This window comes from Ursus arctos, unplaced genomic scaffold (genome assembly GCF_023065955.2).
Source record: "Ursus arctos isolate Adak ecotype North America unplaced genomic scaffold, UrsArc2.0 scaffold_16, whole genome shotgun sequence".
In the NCBI taxonomy this organism is placed as follows: domain Eukaryota; kingdom Metazoa; phylum Chordata; class Mammalia; order Carnivora; family Ursidae; genus Ursus; species Ursus arctos.
Window position 1 is genome coordinate 28,317,138 of NW_026622830.1, and position 20,755 is coordinate 28,337,892.

A 20,755-nucleotide genomic window follows, 5' to 3' on the forward strand; every position below is an offset into this window, starting at 1 on the left:
CCCAGATCTCTGCATTGCTGACTCCCCTGCTTGAGATCTCTGCTTAATGTTGCCTCTTCACTGAGGGCCTGTGTAAAACCGTGCTGCCTACCATACACAGCATTACGTGTTTACCTGAGTTTTCATCTCCCAGAATGTGAACTCCCTGATGGCAGTGGCTTACTTGGTTTGTTTCTACTGTGTCCCCAGCACATAGCTTTCTAGGTGGCGTACATACCTACCTGGCACGTAACAGGCACACACAACCCTTTTTTTTTTTAAAGATTTTATTTATTTGTTTATTTACTTATTTATATATTTGACAGGGGAAGAGCACAAGCAGGGGGAGTGGCAGCCAGAAGGGGAGGGAGAAGCAGGCTCCCCACGGAGCAGGAGCCTGATGCGGGGCTTAATCCCAGGACCCCGGGATCATGACCTGAGCCGAAGGCAGACACTCCACCGACTGAGCCACCCACGCGCCCCAAAACCTTTCTTTTTTTTTTTTTTTAACAAATGGAAAAATTAACTGATTCTGTAGCTTCTTGGGCACCCAGACTCCTGAACATCCTGACCGTCATCTGTAAAGGATGCTGGGTCACACAGTGTCCAAGGTGCTCCCGAGTTCAAAACTTACCTGTGTTCTTAGGGGCCAAAAAAAAGACTAGCTGAATTCAGTTGTTTAGTTTGGGTTCTGAGAAGATGAGCGGAGGCAGCTTTGGGCTCATTGCTCTGCTGCCTCCTCCCAGCACCTGCCACCACCCCATCTTCATGTCTGTGAGGTATCTGCAGACTAAAGGAGTGCACTGGGCCTAAGGCACCTATAATGATGCCAAGTTGTGGGGGCCCCACCGGAACCTGTAAGACTGAGCTGCCACGATACAATCAGGGGAGTAAATCTGAGGTTAGGCAGCTCGCCAGCTTGGGGCACCCCCAACTTTTTCACCAATAGCATCTTGCCTCCTTATCCAAAGGGTAAGCAATGTCCTTCACCAGACAGTGATGGGTGGCTGAGGTTTTTCAAAGAAAAAGAGAAGGAAACAACACTTAGGAAGCAGCAATGGGAAGCAAGAAGGATGTCAACCTTTGTCACCAATCCAAATAATGTATGGGTCATAACAGCATTCCTAGCAGAAACCAGAATACATGTGGAATTGAATTAGAAGGAAAATATTGCACACCAAAATTTGCAGACTACCACTAAAGCAGTATTTTGAGGTCAATGTGTATTTAAAAGGAAAAGTTGAAATTAACGAGCCAAGCGAGGTACAATGTGTACAAGCTTCCATATTATCCAGGTTCCAGCAGTGTTTAATCAGGGTGACAGACGATGAACCATCCGTCTACTACCACCGGCAGTAGAAAAATGGAATGCATCACTGTTTTACCGTGTAAAACTAAACTGTGTTAGAGGTGATCTGTCCACACGGGTGAGTTAGTGGCTGAAGTGGTAGAATTAAATCATGGCAGCGGGGTGTATTAAAAAATGCAGTGTCAGTAGATTCTATGGGATGCAATGGGAGAAGTGGGACTCCCCAGAGAACAGGTGCAAGGAAATGTCATCATAATTTATTTATTTATCATAAAGGGACAAAAGAAGACAATGAAAGACCACTAACACTTGTTGAGCCCCTACTACCTGCCCAATGCCACCCCTGTGTCATACCCAGCCCCTAGATGTTCAATAAAATGTTTGTTGAAGGGATAAATGAATCCTCAGTGTTCATTCTGCAGAAGAAATGAAAGCTCAGGAAGGTGAGTGATTCACTTAGGTCACATTGTAAGTAGTAGAGCTGAGGTCTGAACCCAGGTTTACGGATTGATTCATATTTATTGCTGCTTAACAAATCATCCCAAAATTTAGTGGCTTAAAACCACAATATATTATTTCTCGCAATTCTGTGCATAGGTGGGGCTCAACTACACGGTTCTTCTCCTGGTCCTGTTTGGGGTTGCTCATGTGGCTGCAGTCAGATGGTGGCAGGGGCTGGACACACAAAATGACTTTACTTACATGTCTCCTTTCTTGACAGGGACAGCTGCAAGGCTGGGCTCAGTTGAGCTGCTGGGAAAGCTAGACCTGCCCATGAAATATCAGGGCCTGTCCTTCTCTATGTGGTCTCTGCAGCAGAGTAGCTGAATTTCTCATAAGGTAACTCAAGGCTCCCAAGAATGCACACGGCGGAGGCTTGGCACGGGCACGGAATCTCTCCTGCCACATTCTATTGCCCAGAGTGAACCACAGACCCAGGCTGGTTCCTTGTGGGAGGACTACACGAGGACCTAATGCCAGGAGGCATGGATCATTGGGGGTCATTTTTGGACACTAGCTACCACAGCTGATTCTGAGACACCAAGCCCTTAACCTTCCTATGACTTCATGCCACAACGAGCACCTATAAACCGAACATGATTTAGGAAGATCATCCCAGCAACAGAGAGGAAGGTGGCTTAGAAAAGGGGAGACCAAAAGTTTTGCCAAAGTCCACTTTGGTGGTGAAGAACTGAACCTCGGTAGGAATGAACCCGACCCAAAGGGAAGGAAGGTATGGTCTCTAATATCACACGCGGCAGAGATGCCCATTGCGGTCAGGATCATGAAGTATCGGGGAGATAGCTTAGTACAAGAGGTGGAGGTGAGGAAGCCAAAGGAATATTTTTAGTGTTTACCCCGTGTCCCATCTAATCATGAGTGTTTGTATCTCACCAGTGGAAATGCGGTTTTCTTCCGTCATTTCCTAGTTAGCATACTGCTTCGGCACAGCTCTTATATAACCAGAGGACTCAACTCTCTCCCAAGTATGACTGTGGTTAACTTCCAGCTCAGTGACTCTCAGCCTTCTTGTATTTAATCCACAGAAATGTACTGTGGAAATACTATTAAGTTTGTATGTGTATACATGTATTTTACATGCATATGTATGTTTAGCTAAAGCAAAAAGTTTTACAGATCAATACCGTATGTGACATACTCTTATTTCTTATTCTCTATCATCCAATTTTTTTTAATGCTGGCAAAGAATGTCTAAATTAATTCTGCAATCCATTAATGGATTCTGACTTCTCCTTTGAAAACTCCGACTTTAGTAGATAAGCGCCTATAACCCCAGAAATATTTAGCATGAAGTACAGAAATAATTTAAAAATCAGTCATAGCATTAATATTTTCCATTACATTTTGGAATCACCTGCTTCATTTGGTATTTATAATTTAAGAGAATTTAACAAACTGATGTATGTAACTAATTTTGCAATTCCACTTTACAGTGTGAGCAATTGATTCAGACCCATGACTATGTAAATATATGTAACAGAATTCAATCACATTTTAAGCAATATTGAGACGGTGAAATTTTAAGTTTCACCTTACAAAGTTTCAACAGTGAGCTCACTACTTGGATTTTGTTTACCAACTAACTGAATTGGTCAAGAAGAAAATATGTTAAATGCATAAATGCGCTTTAGTTATGGGAATATATGGAATAAAAATCCCTTTAAGATTATTTTTTAAGGGGCACCTGGATGGCTCGGTCAGTTAAGCGTTTGCCTTTGGCTCAGGTCATGATCTCAGGGTCCTGGGATCCAGCCAGGCATTGGGCTCCCTGCTCACCGGGGAGCCTGCTTCTCCCTCTGCCTTTACCCCTGGCTTGTACTCTCTCTCTCAAATAAACAAACTCTTAAAAAAAAAAAAAAAAACCTACTAAAAAATTACCGGGGGCGCCTGGGTGGCACAGTGGTTAAGCGTCTGCCTTCGGCTCAGGGCGTGATCCCGGCGTTATGGGATCGAGCCCCACATCAGGCTCCTCTGCTGTGAGCCTGCTTCTTCCTCTCCCACTCCCCCTGCTTGTGTTCCCTCTCTCGCTGGCTATCTCTGTCGAAAAAATAAATAAAATCTTAAAAAAAAAAAAAATTACCGGTACATATACCACTTTAGGATAAACAAGTTTGGAGTTTATAATTCTAATATTAATTATTAAAGTAAAGGTAATTTTGAAAATAATCGCCAGAACGCCCAAAACCCGCCCTCAGGACATGGAAGAAGCTGCAGTTCACTTGGAGCTAACTGGGGGTTCCGCCGGCCGGCCGAGCAACACGTGGCCCTTCCAAAAGAACTGGTTCTTCTTACAGAGGAACCAGAAACCGATCTAGGAAGAGGTGAGATCGTGATTCTTTTCAACTTTATCGCCTGTAATAAATATTTTTTTTAAAAAATACAATACAACCGAAAAGCTCGAAGCTGGCCATGAGGAGCCGTCTCCTCGGGGTCCGCGCCAACGCGCCCCAGGCCCCGCTTCGGTCCGCGGGAGCAGGGTGGCCCCCGAGCTGGAAGCAGGGAAGAAGGGGTCCCGGGGGGGATGGGGCGCAAGGATTGGTCCCTGCCCCAGGTCACCCAAGCCGCGGAAAGCGGGCTCAGCAAGCTTCTGCACGAGAATGGTCGCCGCGACCCACGCGGGGCCTCCCGCCCGGCGCTTGTCCAGCTCTGCCATCCAGAATTACTACGATTGAAGACCCGAGGGGTTGCAATATTATTCGGAAAAGCGCCTTCTAGAACCGCTTTGCGGCCTTCAAGGCCGGGCCCCATCCCGCGCGTCCCCAGCAACCACGCCAGCCGGCGCCGCAGCAGAAGCCGGAAGGCCACCCGCGCGCCCGCGCTCCTCCTCCCGCCCTCCGGGCGCTACCACAGCGGCGGACCCCTCCGAAGGCCCGCAAAGGTACCGTCCCCGGCCTCTGATTGGCCGGCGGCGCGAGGGGCGTGGCCTCCGGAGCCTGGTTCCGCGCGCCAGAGCCCCCTCGCCGCATTGCGAGCCGGGCCAGGAGCGGGCGCCATGGTGAGGAGTGGTTGCGGGTGCGGACGGGATGAAGGCCCGAGGTCTGGGCCTGAGTTCGGGCGACAGCCGGGGCCGGAGCCGGGGCCAGAGCCTGCCTTGGGAGCCGCGGCGGGCGAACGCGGGGACCGCGCTGATGCTCGCTCCCCGGCTCTCTTCCAGGTGCTGCTGCACGTGCTGTTCGAGCACGCGGTCGGCTACGCGCTGCTGGCGCTGAAGGAGGTGGAGGAGATCAGCTTGCTGCTGCCGCAGGTGGGTGAAGGAGGTGGTGGGCTCCCCGGCCGCGTCGCAGCCCCTTGGGCCCCCGGGCCCCGGCATGCACCGCGCGCTCCCACGTGGCCGGCCGCGCATTGGGGGGGTGCTCTGGGCCCGAAAGCTCCAGAGCCGGGGTCCATACCCGCGTTCGTGACTAGAGTCGCGTTAGGAGCATTGAGAAGGAAGCCCCCCTGGACTCCACCCCGTGCGATGAAGCCGACCGGGCTTTAGGGCCTGTCTGTAATCGGCTCATTTACGAAGCGTGCGGTTGGTTCTTGCACGCGACCAGGGCTGAGAACCGCTGCTTTACTGCGCCCTAGAGGCAAGAGCGAGGGAAGAAAACCACTCGTGTTCTCTTCTCCCCCAAGGTAGAGGAGTGTGTGCTCAACCTGGGCAAGTTCCACAACATCGTTCGTCTCGTGGCCTTTTGTCCCTTTGCCTCGTCCCAGGTTGCCTTGGAAAATGCTAACGCTGTGTCCGAAGGTGAGTCGGCCACAACCAAGTATTTTAGGGAGATAAGCGGAGGATTAGTTGCTGCTGCTCTTATCCTCGTGGGGAGTTTGTGATGGCATTTTCCTTTCCTCGGCTAATTTGTTGTAAATCTGCTAAGTGTTGGGCAGTATTTAGTGTATAGGATGTAGTTTAAAACAGTGCCCAAGGTCTGGGGATACGGTATACTGTATGTTTCACGTGCACAATCCAGGTCCTAGGCTTTGTGAGTGGTAAATGATTCTTCCGGGAAATCTGGTAGGGAGGCGTGGTTTAATGCTCAAGGTGGTTCTTCGGTCATTGTTGAAGTAATTGGAAAAGGCAATTTTGATACAGAAGAATCAAGCAAAAAGGTTTGGCTCCAGAAGGCAAATCAGATACGAAGTATTTGTCTCATTAGTGCCCCTGGGTATGTTTAAGATTTCAGTTCTGTACTTCACGCATGTGCTGTTGGACCTGAATCCTCTTCCTCCCATGGTTGATGCCGGCTTTGCAGTGATGACTTGAATCTGTCAATCCCCTGAGTTCAGTCACTGATGTCTCCATGTGTCTGAGCAAAGCCTGAAGCAAGGGAGGATGTAGGCATGCCATCTCGGCATGCCCTGTGGGACCAATGTAGGATCAGTTTGTCACTCAGTGGTTAGGGGGCAGGATCCCTTTTATGATTTCAGCCTTTTTCAGCATGTTAGTGGGAGCTCTGTTGTTTGCCTTGAGGTGTTGTTCATGAGGACCTCCGCCTGCTCTTGGAGACTCACCTGCCATCCAAAAAGAAGAAAGTCCTCCTGGGGGTTGGAGACCCCAAGATCGGTGCTGCTATACAAGAGGAGTTAGGGTACAACTGCCAGACCGGAGGCGTGATCGCGGAGATCCTGCGAGGTAGGCCCACCTATTAACATTCACGGCTTTCTTGACATCTTTGAGGGGGGATCTGAAAACCTAAGGAGGGTGCTCAAGGTTGCATCTGGGAAGCCCTTCTGCTTGGCTGGTGCCCATGGGGGCTGGAGCTGGCTTAGAACCTTTTCTTGCTCACAGTCTTGCCCTCCTCCAGGGGTTCGTCTGCACTTCCACAACCTGGTCAAGGGTCTGACAGATCTGTCTGCTTGTAAAGCCCAGTTGGGGCTGGGACACAGCTATTCTCGTGCCAAAGTTAAGTTCAATGTGAACCGGGTGGATAATATGATTATTCAGTCCATCAGCCTCCTGGACCAGCTGGATAAGGACATCAATACTTTCTCCATGCGTGTCAGGTAAAGTGCGCAAGCAACCCAAGAATGGGTGTTTAGCGAATTTTGAATGCTGAATTCAGGACTAGGTCCCGTGGGTAGAACAGGGTGGGGTGGGGCCGAGCCTCCCGGTGCTTACCACAGGCTGTGTTCTTACACTGACTGTACAGAAAGAGGAGGTAGAGTAAATCCACCCATATACACCCCAGCCCAGGCTCTTTGCCTGGTCTGTATTGTGAATGGGGGGACATGGAGTTGAGGTTTTGAATTGGCCTTGATCCCTTTTCTCTGGGCAAAGAATAGATAAGGAGAAGGGGGAGGCTGTGGCTTGGAGGCCTAGCTGCTGGGCCGGGAGTGACTGTGGCTCCTTGCAGGGAGTGGTATGGGTATCACTTTCCGGAGCTGGTGAAGATCATCAACGACAATGCCACGTACTGCCGCCTTGCTCAGTTCATTGGAAACCGAAGGGAGCTAAATGAAGAGAAGCTGGAGAAGCTGGAAGAGCTGACGATGGATGGGGCCAAGGCTAAGGCTATTCTGGATGCCTCGCGATCCTCCATGGGTCAGTACAGCCTAGTGGCCAAAGTAAGTTTGGTGCTATGGATGTCTGGTCCTGCGTTCACACTGGCTGTCCCTTAGGCATGGACATATCAGCCATCGACTTGATAAACATCGAGAGCTTCTCCAGCCGTGTGGTGTCCTTGTCAGAATACCGCCAGAGCCTGCATACTTACCTGCGGTCCAAGATGAGCCAAGTGGCCCCCAGCCTCTCGGCCCTAATTGGGGAAGCGGTGCGTCATGGGGAACACAAAATGGGGCTAAGGAATGTTACAACGTAGGTCTGTGCTGCTGTATTTCCTGACCCACTGTTACCTTCCCCGGTTGTACTTGATGGCGAGAAGCGGAATTATGCAGTTGATAGATGGCCATTCCAGCTTCTCTAATTCCTCGAATCCTTTTCCAGGTAGGTGCACGTCTCATTGCTCATGCTGGCAGCCTCACCAACCTGGCCAAGTATCCCGCGTCCACAGTGCAGATCCTTGGGGCTGAAAAGGCCCTGTTCAGGTACCAGTGAGGGCACCTGCCCACACTCAGGTGCCACTTCTGGTGCCCACTGCTTGTTTGGGGATCACGGTGATGGCTGACCAGGGCTCCCTGACCTATACAGACCTCTGCTATGGGGGTGATGGCCAGTCCTGGTGTCTGAGTGATTCCCAGGGCCCAGCAAAGGGACGAGATTTCCAGGTCAGCGACATTGGATGCCTTCCCTGTGCCTCTGGGAGCTGTGGGTTGGCATGAGGTGGGGTCACCAGCCTGAGGCTCACTCTGGAGACTGAGGGTACAGGGGAGGGGAGGAGCTGCCATGGCTAATAGGGTTGAAATTTCTGATCTTAAAACTCCCCACTAAATATTCTTCTCCCAGAGCCCTGAAGACAAGGGGTAACACCCCAAAATACGGACTCATTTTCCACTCCACCTTCATTGGCCGAGCAGCTGCCAAGAACAAAGGCCGCATCTCCCGATACCTGGCAAACAAATGCAGTATCGCCTCGCGAATCGATTGCTTCTCTGGTATGGGCGGGGCTGGGAGGAGAAGGGCTGGGAGGGAGGGAGGCCGACTGCCCAGCAGCTTCTACAATGATGGCAGTATTTTTCGTCAACAGCAGTTCACCTAGTGAGTGTTGATACTTTGGGTCTGAGTGAAGCTGAGGGTAGAGGGCAAACAGGGTGGGGAGTAGCTGGCCCTTTAGGGGCTGTCAGGCTTTGTTTATCCACACATACACACACACATCCAGAGGTGCCCACAAGTGTATTTGGGGAGAAGCTTCGAGAGCAAGTCGAGGAGCGGCTGTCCTTCTATGAGACAGGAGAGATTCCACGCAAGAATCTGGATGTCATGAAGGAGGCAATGGTTCAGGTCAGTTGGGGCTGTGCTGGGTGGGGGGAGGACCCGAGCTGGCTGTTGGAGGTGATGAACTGGCTTAGCCTGACCTTGTGGAGTGGAGGCAAAAAACTGATTTAATGAGCCTGATCCAGTGAAGCCGGAAGGGAGGCCTGGAGAGCCTACAGTCTTCGGGGCCTCTTTAGCACCTTTCTTTGGCCAGGCAGAGGAAGCGGCTGCTGAGATGGCTAGGAAGCTGGAGAAGCAGGAGAAGAAACGCCTGAAGAAGGAGAAGAAACGGCTGGCCGCCCTGGCCCTCGCGTCTTCAGAAAACAGCAGCAGTACCCCGGAGGAGTGTGAGGTCAGTAGGCAGGCCAGCCCTCAGCCCGGGGTGAAGACCCTGGATGTGGGTTCTCAACAGCAGAACAGAGGGTGTGCTACCTCAAGCCGTGGTCTTGAGTCCAGGCTTTTGGACTGAAATAAGGACCTGAAACATCTCAACTACCTCTTGATTCTATAGGAAGGAGATAGGTGCAGAGAGAACTGGCTCAGGAGCCCAGAGAGCTGGTTGTAGCACCCCCCAGTCCCTGGGCAAGTGTTCTGTCCTCAGCTGCCTCCCAGGAGTCCTCCAACCGGGGGTAGTGTAAACCCCTGCTGTGTGTGTTCTCAGCCGTGTGTCGGAGGCGGTAGCCTTTCCTAGTGGGGCTTGGGGCAGGGAGGTCTCCACGATGCTACATCAGGGTCCCCCGCCTGGGATTTTCATGGAGTGCCCAGTTTGTCAAGTAGTTTTTCAGGGTCCCCTTTGCAACATGGCATGGTGGTTCTATCGTGGTCTTTTCTATAAGCTATTTCACAGGCTGAGAGAACATTCTCCCTCAGTGGGAGTCACTCTTGGGGTGGATTTCCAGTGTCTGTTAAAAACCACCCCAGAAACACTGGGCAATTTTCACATTTCTACATCTTTCTGCCCCAACTGCTTAGTTGCTGGAATTTTAATAGAGCTGTGTGTGTTCATACAATGGGTGACAGTTTCATGCCTATTTCATTCTTCAGGAGACAAGTGAAAGACCCAAAAAGAAGAAAAAGCAAAAGCCCCAGGAGACTCCACAGGAGAATGGAATGGAAGACTCATCTGTCCCTGTCTCCAAACCCAAGAAAAAGAGATCTTTTTCCAAGGAGGAGCTGGCTAGTAGTGACCTTGAAGAGACAGCTGGCAGTGTCAGTCTTCCCAAGAGGAAGAAATCTGCCCCCAAAGAGGAACCAGGTAGTGACGCTGAAGAGGCGGGAAACAGGAGTGTCCCCAAGAAAAAGAGGAAATTCTCTTCCAAGGAGGAGCCACTCAGCAGTGGACCTGAAGAAGCTGTTGGCAGCAAAAGCAGCAGCTCCAAGAAAAAGAAAAAGCTTCAGAAGCTATCCCAGGAAGATTAGAATGGACGCTCACCCGGTGCGGGGCATAAACCACGTGACCTTCCCCAACCCATTCCTGTGTCCCAATAAAAACAACTTCACAAGAGTCAGGACATATGTTTTATTGAACACCTTACATGGGTATGGGTGGGACCTATGGTTGAGGCAGAGCACCAATGACCGCCTCAGTGAAGTCTTGGCAGGTGGCATAGCCACCCATGTCAGAAGTTCGAACCTGTAGGGGAGAATTGTCATCATCCCTGTGGCCTAGGCCCCAACCCTAACCTCTCCCCCACCCCCCACCCCCACCTGATAACACCGGTCCCTAAGGAAGCCAGCCCCAGGACAACCTAGGCTCTGCCCAGAAGATGGTTTTGGTCTAAAGGGTTAAGAACTCTTCTCTGGTCCACTGTACTGAAGGGGGGTGTAGGTAGTATGGTCCTTGGGAGGTTGGAGGGAATAAAGGGGTCTAGCCCCCATGGGGGTGCAGGTGGCCGATGACAGACTTGATGAAGTCGGTTGTGGTGCTGTAGCCGCCCATGTCTCGAGTCCGCACCTACAGCCACCACCGGCAACAGCCGTGGGGAAGAAGAGAAGAGAGCCCATGAAGGGGGGATAGGGCAATGGGATGGAAATGGAATCCAAGAAAGGATGGCAAGGCCAGGAAGAAGATGCAGTGCAGCAGAGTCGCAAGGAGGCGGCCGGGTTTGGGAGAGCGTGGGCCCAGCCGCTCCTGGCTGCGGGCCAGAGCCGCGCTCAGAGCTGCGCTGCAGCCGGGGCAGGATGGAGGGAGGCTGAGCATGAAGTGAGATGGGAAATGCACGTCAGAGACAGGATGAGGATGCCTTGGAGAAAATCAGACCAGGTGGGGGGAAAGGAGGCCAGGGAATGCAGCCGAGGATGGGCTTCCAGGTGTGGAGAGCCCGACACCTGTGCCTCACCCTGCCTGCTATCTCCCTCTGCTCCTCCATCCCCCGTGCTCTCCCCGGACAGAGAGCCCAGAGAGCCGCAAGTGCTGCATTAAGACGGCCATAAAAGAGCCAACGGATGGAGCAGGAAAGAGGGAATAGCAGACGGTAACCAAGAGGCGAAGAAGAGCCAGAGGATGAAACAGCCAGGAGAAGGGAGGTGAAGAACAGCCCTGAGAGCCACAGGGGAAGATCAGAGAGCAGAAGATGTTCTGGGGACCTCGAGGGAAAGGAGGCCCCAATTCAGGTTCCCCAAAGAGGAGTGCCAAGGCCCTGAACCCACAGCCTTCCTGACTCACCTTGCCAACTTTGATCACCTTCTTCACCGCATCTGCAATCATGTTGGAGTGATACTCGAGACTGTCAGTGTGGACAGGAAGGAACTGAGATTCTCCCCACGGCATTCCCAATTTCCTCGTCTATGCTCCCCCTTAAAACACCCAGCCCCGGCCCCGGCCCGCCACGACCTGCTTGAGAGACCTACTTGAGATGCCGCAGCATGTTGGAAGCTGAGAGCAGCATGGCTGTGGGGTTGGCTATGTTCCTGCCCACTGCCTGGGCAAATGGGTGCCGGGCACCCTGCGCAGAGAGAGCAGACCAGAGTCACTGGGGGCAGACGTTATGCAGAGGCTGAGGTCAGGGAAGGGCATTAGGAAAGAGAGATCAGGCCAGGGCCACTGAGAAGAGGCATGGGAGAGGGGGACAGAGCACACCAGAGTCACTTAGGCGGGGGACACATTGGGAGGTAGCTATCAAGGGACCTCAAGTCAGAAGACAGGCATGCAGAGAGGGAAGAGGGGACCTCACTCACCGTCTCAAAGACTGCATACTCTGCACTATAGCTCTCACCGGGGACCACACCAGCTCCCCCGACCAAGCCAGCAGCCAGATTGTCAATAATATTCCCGTAGAGATTGGGCATCACCAGCACATCAAACTGGTAAGGATTCTGCACCAGCTAGGGGGCACAATGTGGGCATTGACAAGAGAAGTGAGCTCTGCTCCCTGCCCATCCCTGGCACCGCGAGAGCAGAGACTCAGGGAGGACGTTACCTGCATGCAGCAGTTGTCTATGATCATCGTCTCGAACTTGATTTTGGGGTACAGTTCAGCAACCTCCTCACAGCACTGCAGGAACAACCCGTCCCCAAGTTTCCTGTCCGTGGGCCAAAGGGAACAGATTCAGTCATGAGAGTGCAAGGGGCTACCTTCCCAGGAGCCTACCCCGTGCAAAGCCGTGTCCCTCACATGATGTTGGCCTTGTGGACAGCCGTGACCTTGCCCCGCCCCTTCTTGGTGGCATAGTCAAAGGCAAACTTTGCAATCCGCTGAGATTTGGTTCGAGTGACAATCTTCAAGCACTCAATCACACCCCTTGCACTCTGGGTAAGAAGAGAGAAGCAGCCAGGTGACCCTGGAAAGAAGGGAAGGAGCTATGCCGCTCTCCCACCTTCACCCCTGGCCTCCCCAATGTCTAGGGCCTCACCTCATGTTCCAGTGAGCTGTATTCCCCTTCTGTCTGCTCTCGAATGATCACGAGATCTAGATTGTTGTGTCGAGTCTTGTACCCCGGAAGTGATTTCACATGGACTACATTGGCAAACAAGTCCAACTTACGCCTGGGGGTGGGACAACGCCATCAGCACTACGCCTGGTGCTCCAGGACTCCTCTGACCCATGGCCCCCACCACCTACCTCAGCCGCATATCGTAGGAGGCTAGCTCCCCCTTATACTCCATCGGGGTATGGATCTTTCCTGCGTAAACAAAGGGGTCGGGGTTGGGCACAGGCCAAGCCCAAGGGAACCCAGATCAGTGTCTGATCCTCTCAGTGACATGATGCAACCCAACCTCTCATCTCCCACTCCCAAATCTGTGACTAGTCTTTAAGTGCCTCTGAAGGCAAAAAAAAAAAAAAAAAACAGTTAAAACCAGTGTTTTATTTTTAGTCATTGTATTTAATTAAGTTTAAAACTTCAAAATGACCTAAAAGAAGGACAGAAAACTTTTTCATGTGATCAAAGAGCCTGGGTTTAATAGGCTGAGAAACAATGCTAAGGGATTTATGACCCTTCTTGATGCTGGCATGTCTACCTACTTGACATTTTTTTCAACCCATACTTTCAGCCAAGCCTTAGGTTAAGGGAGTACAATAGGCTGAACAGTGACCCCAAAATGGTATGTCCATGCCCAGCCCCTAGAACCTGTAAATGTGACCTTATTTGGGAAAACAGTGTTTGCAGACATAATTAAGGATCTTGAGATGAAATCATCTTGAATTAGGGTAGGCCCTAAATCCAATGACAAGTCCTTCTACAGGAAAAGAAAGAGAGACAGATACACAGACACAGAGAGGGAAAAGCCATATGAAGACTGAGGCAGAGACTGTAGTAATACATCTATGAGCCAAGAAACACCAAGGAACACCAGGAGCCACCAGTAGCTGGAAGAGGCGAGGAAGCATTCTCCTTTAAGTCTTCAAAGGAAGCCCTTCCAACACCTTAATTTTGGGATTCTGGCCTCCAGAACTGTGAGAACAGATTTTGTTATTTTAGGCCACTAGCTTTGAGGTAATGTGTACAGCAGCCCTAGGAAACTATAATAGAGTGAGAACTAGTCTAACAGGTAGCATCAAAGGAAGAACATTCTGGGCAGAAGTAACAACCTAAGTCAAGATAGTACATGTATTTGGAAACTAACGGTCCAGTGTGACCAAAGCACAGAACCAGTGTTATGGGAATAAAAGCAGAAGAGCTGAGAGTCAGCTTATGAAGAACTTACTTTCCTATGCTAAGGCTGGGCCTGGCAAAGTCATGTTGGTCTTTCCAAAAGAAGAGATGCAGAAGATGGATTGTAGGGGCAGAACTGGAAGCCGAAGAAAAACAATCTAATGAGATTAAAGCACAGAAGCAGAGGGGAATACAGAAGAAAAGAGGCAGCTAGAAGCGGCATTCTAGAAACACAATTAACAACATGTAATGACCCATGATGTAGCCCCCTGACAGACTTCAAACCCTTGAAGCCTTCCTGCAAAGACAGCTCACATGATCTCTCAACTCCTGAGTTAAAAGACAGAAGAAACAAATGACCACAAAATAGTGATGGGAGCTTGGGGGACTTAATATGTCAGCATGTCCAGAAAGATGATTAAACAGCATTTGTTCACATGATTTTAAAGGGCACATGGGTGGAGTAGCAAAGGGGCACGCATACCAATGATGGCCACCTTGTTCTCCTTCATGGAACTCAACACCTGCTCCAGCTTCTCCTCTGATGCCATATTCTGCACCTCGCTCAGGTGATGCTCCTGGAACTCCACTGGGACAGAGGCAGCCTTCGGGGACATGTCCCCAAAATCTCCAGGTCAGGATCGAATATGTCCTTTCCACCCCACCCCACAGTCCGTGCTGGCTGATGCCCCCATGGCACTCACCTTGAACACCTCCTTGACTGCGTGCATCAGTTCAGGTCCCACGCCGTCTCCTGGCAGCATCGTCACGGGAAAGGCTCCCTCCACCCTCATGTCCTCAGCCTGCAAGCGGTGCCATCAGAGCTAGAGCTGGGGCTGCAGCACAGACTCCCGGGGAGAGGGAATGAGGGGACAGAGGAGTGGGCACACCGCACTCGGACTTGCCCTTACCTGGCTCCGCGAGGCGGCGTGAGCCACGGCCGAGGTACACAGGTTCCTCCATGCCCCGGAATTCGGGGCGGCGACCAGCGCCTGCGACACAGACGCGCACGCCTGTGAGGTCGGGTACGGGAGGCCCAGACCCCGGATACTGCAGTGAGCCCGGTGCAAGCCCGCCGCTCCCCCGCCCGCCCCCGGCGCGACCTGACCCCGGGCCTCACTCGGGTCAAACAGCGGACACCTATGAGAGCTGCCATGTTCTCAGCAGGAAGTCCCGGGGGAAGTGACGCCGGACGCCGGCGTGGCCCGGCACCCCGACTTCCGGTCCGCGAAATACACGGGTATCGGGCGGTGGGCGGTTCTCTGTTCCCCGACCGACACCACCTGTCCTCTCCTGTGGCTCTTGCTCCTTCCTCGTCTTCTCCTTGTCCCTTGCCCTGGAGCCTGACGGGACACACAACCGCTTTGTCTGTTGCTTTGTTTTCAGTCTCCATATTTAATTTATGTTGAAACTAACACTGAAGAAGATGAGATTTTATGCGAGTACTTGAGTTGAACGGGTTGAGAAACAATACTGAGAAATCTGTCTTTTCTTAATGTTTTTGTGTCCATGGCTTTGTTACTGTCTTAGCCAATACTCGCAGAACATTCGTATGTGAGGCACTAAAAGAGTACCTGAACACAACACAGTCCATGGGGAAAGGTATGTGTCTGTTTTCTCCTGCGATCTCCTAGCCTAACCAGTTACTCGGTGTTAATCAAATTTTCTCGTTGTTTTTTCCGATGTGGTCTTCTTCGTTGCTCTGACAGTTGTTTCCCTAATAGTGTGTCCCAGGCCTCAACTACCCTGGGCAGGACCAATAACCGGAGACAGAAATTACTTCAAGCATGTAAGTGTGACCAAAGGGAAATTTTTAACTAAGTAACTAATTTTTTTTTTTTAATGCTTTACTAACCTCGCCAGCCAGGTGCTCCCAGACTGATTTTTAAAATTCCATACATGTGCTGTTTACAGGTGACCTGCAAAACAAAATGGCACAGGAGGATTTGCCTAAACCCATATTCTAGAAGCGTGGTTTTGGACCACTTGCCCAAAGTGGACCAGGGGCATTTGTTAATAATGCAGACTTAGGAGTTCTACCCCAGACTTGCAGAATCTGAGTCTCAAGATTGGGGCCCCAGAAAATACATTTCTAACAGGCACTTCCAGATGATACACACTGAAAGTCAAACACTAGCTAGGTTCTCTAATTCATATACTTCATCTGTCTGAAAAGTGCTGGGCATTCTGCCATCCCAAGGGCAGGAATGTAGTCATTCTAACCTTAGGGGCCACGTACAGGCTTTGTGCCTCCTTCTCTGCATTCCTTTAGACAGAGCATTCTCTACAGTAGTGGGAGGAAAGATTTATAGATTTAAAGATTAGATAATGTGTAAGAGTCTTGAACAAATGAAAAGTGCTGTGTAACTTTAAGGCTGCTATAAATATTATAGTTAATATAATTAATGTATACTATTAATATAATCTACTCCTCAATCTCCATTCATTTATCCCATGAAACAAATCAAAACTAGAGAGCGTTAGGGACACCTGGGTGGCTCAGTCAGTTAAACATTTGCCTTCAGTTCAGGTCATGATCTTGGGGTCCTGGGATCGAGTACCGCATCAGGCTCCTTGCTCAGCCAGAGGCCTGCTTCTCCCTCTCCCTCTGCCTGCCATTCCCCCTGCTTTTTCCTCCTGCTTGTGCTCTAACAGATGAATAAATAAGATCTTTAAATAAATAAATAAATAAATAAATAAATAAATAAATAAATAAAAGCTCTCGCTTAAAAAAAAAAAGAGCATCAGGGGCACCTGGGTGGCTCAGTCACTTGAGTGACCAACTCTTGATCTCAGCTCAGATCTTGATCTCAGGGTCGTGAGTTCAAGCCCCACGCGGCACTCCCAGAGTCTGCTTAAAAAAAAAAAAAAAAAACCTAGACTCCCTAGTCCCAACTTCCACACTGCTATTGCCATCCACCCCCATTTTTCTCCTCCAAATATAACTCTGATGAAGAAAAAGTGAGAGATTTACTCTTCTTAAAAATTTATATTTTCTGTTACTTTAGGAAATTTAGGGTGAGAAAGAAGAGAGATGTGCCATCTTGATCCAATCTCTGGTGATAATCTAATTTTAATCCCCCAAAATATTAATTTTCTTGAGAATAACTACAACATTAATTTTCATCCCTAAATTCTGCCCAGCCTGACATTCGAGTAATATCTAAGACATTCTGCCCTTAATTGAGCCCAGCCTGACTTTCAAGTATCTAACTAATATGAAACCATGTGGCTGTCCCCAGTGTGAAAAGGACTGATGAAGGGTACCAGTTGACTCAAGCTGAGATGAGACCATCATTGTCTGAAGGCCATTGTGTCTTCCCTATGAGCTTGGCAAGCTCTCCTGGCCTTCCCAGTCCCCAGGAAGGCATCTCTCATTGATACTGCCTGAGAATGGGGAAGTTTAGCCAGGACCCTTGAAAAGTTCCTCAAACAGTCTCTTGGGCAGCGGAGGGACTGCTTAATTGTTAAACAGCCTGTTGAACTGTTAAGAAGCATATAGTGTGAGGCTGAGTCAATTGAATGTCAGTTTCCTAGGCCTACAGATCTCTAGTACAGGGGTCTTAACCTGGGGTCGACAGAGTCTACAGGTGTCCATGAATACAAACCAGTATCATGAACTTGGATGGGGAAAATCCAAAAATCACATCTTTATTCTTACTAACCTCCAACTGAAATTTAGCACTTCCTTTCATTATGAAGGTAGAATGAAATCGTAGTGCTACAGTGTAGTACCCTTGACTTTGTCACGAATAGAAATTACATTTCATTCCACATTTCACTTAGGCCCTGCATGGTCTAACCTTCCTGGCATCTCCGTGGCTCTTGGAGGCTCCATTTGTCCACCGACAACCCACCAGAGAAGGGGGTAGCTGTGAGCCGTTGACAGCTGACATCCGAAGCAGGTGAGGAACTGGCTGCACCAGCTGGCAGAGGATCTGAACAAGGCAGCTACGACCCTGTGGAGGTGAGAATGAACATGGTGCATACTCTGGGACATGGTGAGGAGAGCAGGCATGTTTGAGGAGTTGATGTACAGTGAGGAGTGGTGAATAAGATTGGTGCAAGTCTCAGGACTGAGAGAAACAGGAGTTTACGAGCAATACTGAGGACCCTGTTGGGATGGTGATGTGAATTGATCATGGTATGGCACAGCTGTGTGTGATTTCGTGGAGAAAGCTAACTCTTGGGTTCATCGAAAAATACTATTTTGCCAGAAAGAAGTACAACAGAGTTGAGGGTGATACCAACATGGAATCCAGAGGGATGTAAAGACAGTCAGAAGAGATCTAATGGGTGGGCAGGTGAGAACAGGACCAAAGATCCCAAAATATTCCAAGAGCAGTGCTGGTGGGAGTCGCTGAGCTGTGAGCTGGAAAGCCAGGAGGGTGTCTCCACCAGCAGTTTCGGAAGCCGAGCGGATGCCAGTGACAATGAGGTCCCAGATGGGGCTGTGGGAGTGGATGCCAAAGAGAGCTCAAAGAGACCCCCACAGAAGAGGATTCAGACCCTCAATATTGGATGGGTCATCTGTATCCCCATGGGAGTCACCCGTGATAGTCTCATCAGCCGAGGCAGGGGAAAGGCGAGGATCTGGGTACCAGAATCTTCTCTTGATGAGCAGGAGAGACCAGGAGGAGAGAAATACCACAGAAGGAGAAAGGTGATGTCAGCGACTGGGAAGAGCCACCAAAAAGTAGAGCCTCTTTTTTTCTGTTAGTTTTCATATAAGAGTTTGCTTGGATATTTATAATTAGTAAACTAGTAATTAGTAAATGATTATGTTCCTTTTTTAAGAAAGTACTCTAAATCATAAAGAAAGCTGAAGTTTCTTAGCACCCCAGCCACAGGCCTCACTCTGTTTGCCCTGTCGCCAGAGGCAGCTAGTCATCTCCTTCAAAACCTTTTTCCTATGCATGTACGCTACCCACTACACACAGAATATGTCGTGTTGTTTTCAGTGTAAGGTGGGCACTTTAGAAGAAATGGTTTTATGCTTTATATACTTACGGTCTTATAATTTACTTTTTTTCACTCAATACTAGAAATCTAAGATACCGTGTTTTAGAAAAGGAGCAGGCTCATTTCATTTTGCTGTGTAGTATTCTATCATGTGAATTTACTAAGTTTATTGAGCCTTTCTCAAGTTGATGGATATTTAGGCGGTTTCTAGTTTGGACCATTACCAATAATGTTGCTGTGTACACTGATCTTCTTGGTACACGTGATAAACATTACAAAGTGCCCCCAAAGCACCTGTACCCATGTTTCAGTTACGAATATGTTCTGCTGCAATGAAAAGAAGTCGTTAAACAAATTAGGGTCTGGGGTTTTCCCCCTCATTTCTGAAGGTAAGAAGTTAGCGGGATTGGTTTAACTGCTTGGTGACTCCCCCTGAGATCCTGGCTCTCTGATTTTCCGCTCTGCCAGCCTTAGTGTGTTGTCTGACATCCTCATCCCTGGTGCCTCATCATCACCACATGGCTGCTGCAGCTCTAGACATCACTTCTGCATTCAGCTGGAAAGGAGGAAAAGAACAGTCCCAGCCATGTCTGCTCCTTCTTACCAGAAATGTAAAAGCTTTCCCAGCAACACTGTCGGCAGAGTTCCACTTAGGTATCAAAGGCCAGAACTAGGTCTGTGATCACTCCTTCTGCAAAGAAGACTAAGAAAGAGGGGAAGAGGTTTGTCCTGATTGGCTTAAAATAATTCACACCCGGATGCATTTTAGACTCACCTGGGGAGCTTCTAAAAAACACCTGTGTTTCAGGGCACCTGGGTGGCTCAGTCTGTTAAGTGTCTGCCTTCGGCTCAGGTCACGATCTTGGGGTCCTGGGATTCAGCCCTGTGTCGGGCTCCATTCTCAGTGGGAGCCCTGCTTCTCCCTCTCTCTCTCTCTGCCTCTCCCCCCCATTCATGCTCTCTCTCTCACTCGCTCTCTCTCAAATAAATAAAATCTTAAAAAAAAAAAGAAAAAGAAAAACACCTGTGTTTGGACCCAACTGCCAGAGCTTTAATGTAACAGTCTGGGATGGGGCCCAGATATTGGTGTTCTTCAGAAGCTCCCTGGATGATTCTAAAAGTGGACCAGGGTTGAGAACCAGTGGCTTACGTTGATCATGACCCTTCACTTGGGGCAGGGCAGGTGTCTCAGTTAGGATTAGATTCAGGGGTAGGGAACAATGCACAACATAACCATGGCCCAGTAAGGGAGGGGTTTATTTCTGGCTCCCATAAAAGTTCAGTGATAGTTGGTTCAGGGCAGGGTCAGCCCACGGCGGTGTCAGAGGCTTACGTGCCTTATGTTGTTGCCCTTCCTGGCAAGGCCTCCATTCCCAACTTTATTCAAGATCTAAGACTGTTATTCCAGCTCCAGCCATCATGTCTGTATTCCAGCCAGCGAGAAAGACAGGGAAGAAGAGCAGAGGCCCCCAGCCCGTTAATGACACTGACATGTCCCATAGCATTTCTGCTTATGTCCCGTGTGATACAGAAACTTGTCAGTCTTTGTCTTCGAAGCTCTGGCTTTTGTTTCAGAAGACTTCCTCTAAAGATGATGAGGATATTCTCCAATTCCTTTTTATCTGAGAGAAAGTTTATTGTTCTGATTTACTGAAACTTAAAATATTCCATCAAGAAAATCCAGGTGGCAGAAATATGTCAGGGCGCCTGTGGCTTGCTCAGTCAGTAGAGCACGTGACTCTTGATTTCAGGGTTGTAAAGTCAAGCCCCACACTGAGTGTAGAGATTACTTAGAAATAAAACCACACAAAGAAAAGAAATAGGGGTGCCCGGGTGGCTCAGTCAGTTGAGCGCCTGCCTTTCGCTCAGGTCATGATCCCAGGGTCCTGAGATTAAGCCCCACATCGGGCTCCTTTCTCAGCAGGGAGCCTGCTTCTCCCTCTCCCTGCTCATGCTCTCTCTCAAATAAATAAATAATGAAAAATTAAAAAATTATTTAAAAAATTTTTAATAAAAATTTAAAAAATATTTAATGCTGC

General features: G+C 49.6%; 2 protein-coding genes, 1 long non-coding RNA gene and 5 other non-coding genes across 16 annotated transcripts; 7 read left to right on the forward strand and 1 right to left on the reverse strand.

Annotated features, from left to right (window-relative positions):
- Positions 1–4,699: 4,699 nt before the first annotated feature.
- NOP56 (NOP56 ribonucleoprotein) lies at positions 4,700–10,164 on the forward strand. Its single transcript, XM_026503156.4, has 12 exons — positions 4,700–4,805; positions 4,965–5,054; positions 5,426–5,540; positions 6,261–6,422; positions 6,595–6,793; positions 7,144–7,331; positions 7,409–7,560; positions 7,734–7,834; positions 8,193–8,341; positions 8,566–8,687; positions 8,875–9,012; positions 9,705–10,164. Exons 1-12 carry the CDS (start codon positions 4,803–4,805, stop codon positions 10,077–10,079), a joined length of 1,794 nt encoding a protein of 597 aa, XP_026358941.1. The 5' UTR covers positions 4,700–4,802; the 3' UTR covers positions 10,080–10,164.
- LOC113258865 (small nucleolar RNA SNORD110) lies at positions 6,037–6,104 on the forward strand. The gene has a single exon (XR_003317387.1). It is a non-coding gene; the product is annotated as a small nucleolar RNA SNORD110 (small nucleolar RNA).
- Positions 6,892–7,022, forward strand: LOC113258859 (small nucleolar RNA SNORA51). Its single transcript, XR_003317381.1, has one exon. It is a non-coding gene; the product is annotated as a small nucleolar RNA SNORA51 (small nucleolar RNA).
- LOC113258864 (small nucleolar RNA SNORD86) lies at positions 7,897–7,982 on the forward strand. The gene has a single exon (XR_003317386.1). It is a non-coding gene; the product is annotated as a small nucleolar RNA SNORD86 (small nucleolar RNA).
- On the forward strand, positions 8,403–8,473 carry LOC113258856 (small nucleolar RNA SNORD56). Its single transcript, XR_003317378.1, has one exon. It is a non-coding gene; the product is annotated as a small nucleolar RNA SNORD56 (small nucleolar RNA).
- LOC113258855 (small nucleolar RNA SNORD57) lies at positions 8,734–8,804 on the forward strand. The gene has a single exon (XR_003317377.1). It is a non-coding gene; the product is annotated as a small nucleolar RNA SNORD57 (small nucleolar RNA).
- A 1-nt stretch (position 10,165) lies between the features above and the next one.
- On the reverse strand, positions 10,166–14,978 carry IDH3B (isocitrate dehydrogenase (NAD(+)) 3 non-catalytic subunit beta). Of its 9 annotated transcripts, none has more exons than XM_026503161.4 (12): positions 14,875–14,978; positions 14,666–14,746; positions 14,459–14,557; positions 14,239–14,359; positions 12,722–12,782; positions 12,513–12,645; positions 12,275–12,408; positions 12,080–12,182; positions 11,838–11,984; positions 11,511–11,605; positions 11,326–11,386; positions 10,166–10,293 (listed from the first exon to the last, which is right to left on the reverse strand). In XM_026503161.4, the coding sequence occupies exons 1-12, from the start codon at positions 14,908–14,910 to the stop codon at positions 10,213–10,215; spliced, it is 1,152 nt and encodes a 383-aa protein (XP_026358946.1). In that variant the 5' UTR covers positions 14,911–14,978; the 3' UTR covers positions 10,166–10,212. The 9 variants fall into 9 exon arrangements, with proteins under 9 accessions (XP_026358946.1, XP_026358945.1, XP_057168608.1 ...); XM_026503160.4 differs by having other exon boundaries at positions 10,166–10,614; XM_057312625.1 differs by having other exon boundaries at positions 10,166–10,614; positions 14,666–14,767; positions 14,875–14,936.
- Positions 14,957–20,720, forward strand: LOC113258413 (uncharacterized). Its single transcript, XR_003317216.4, has 3 exons — positions 14,957–15,356; positions 15,479–15,543; positions 17,541–20,720. It is a non-coding gene; the product is annotated as an uncharacterized LOC113258413 (long non-coding RNA).
- The last annotated feature ends 35 nt before the right edge of the window (positions 20,721–20,755 follow it).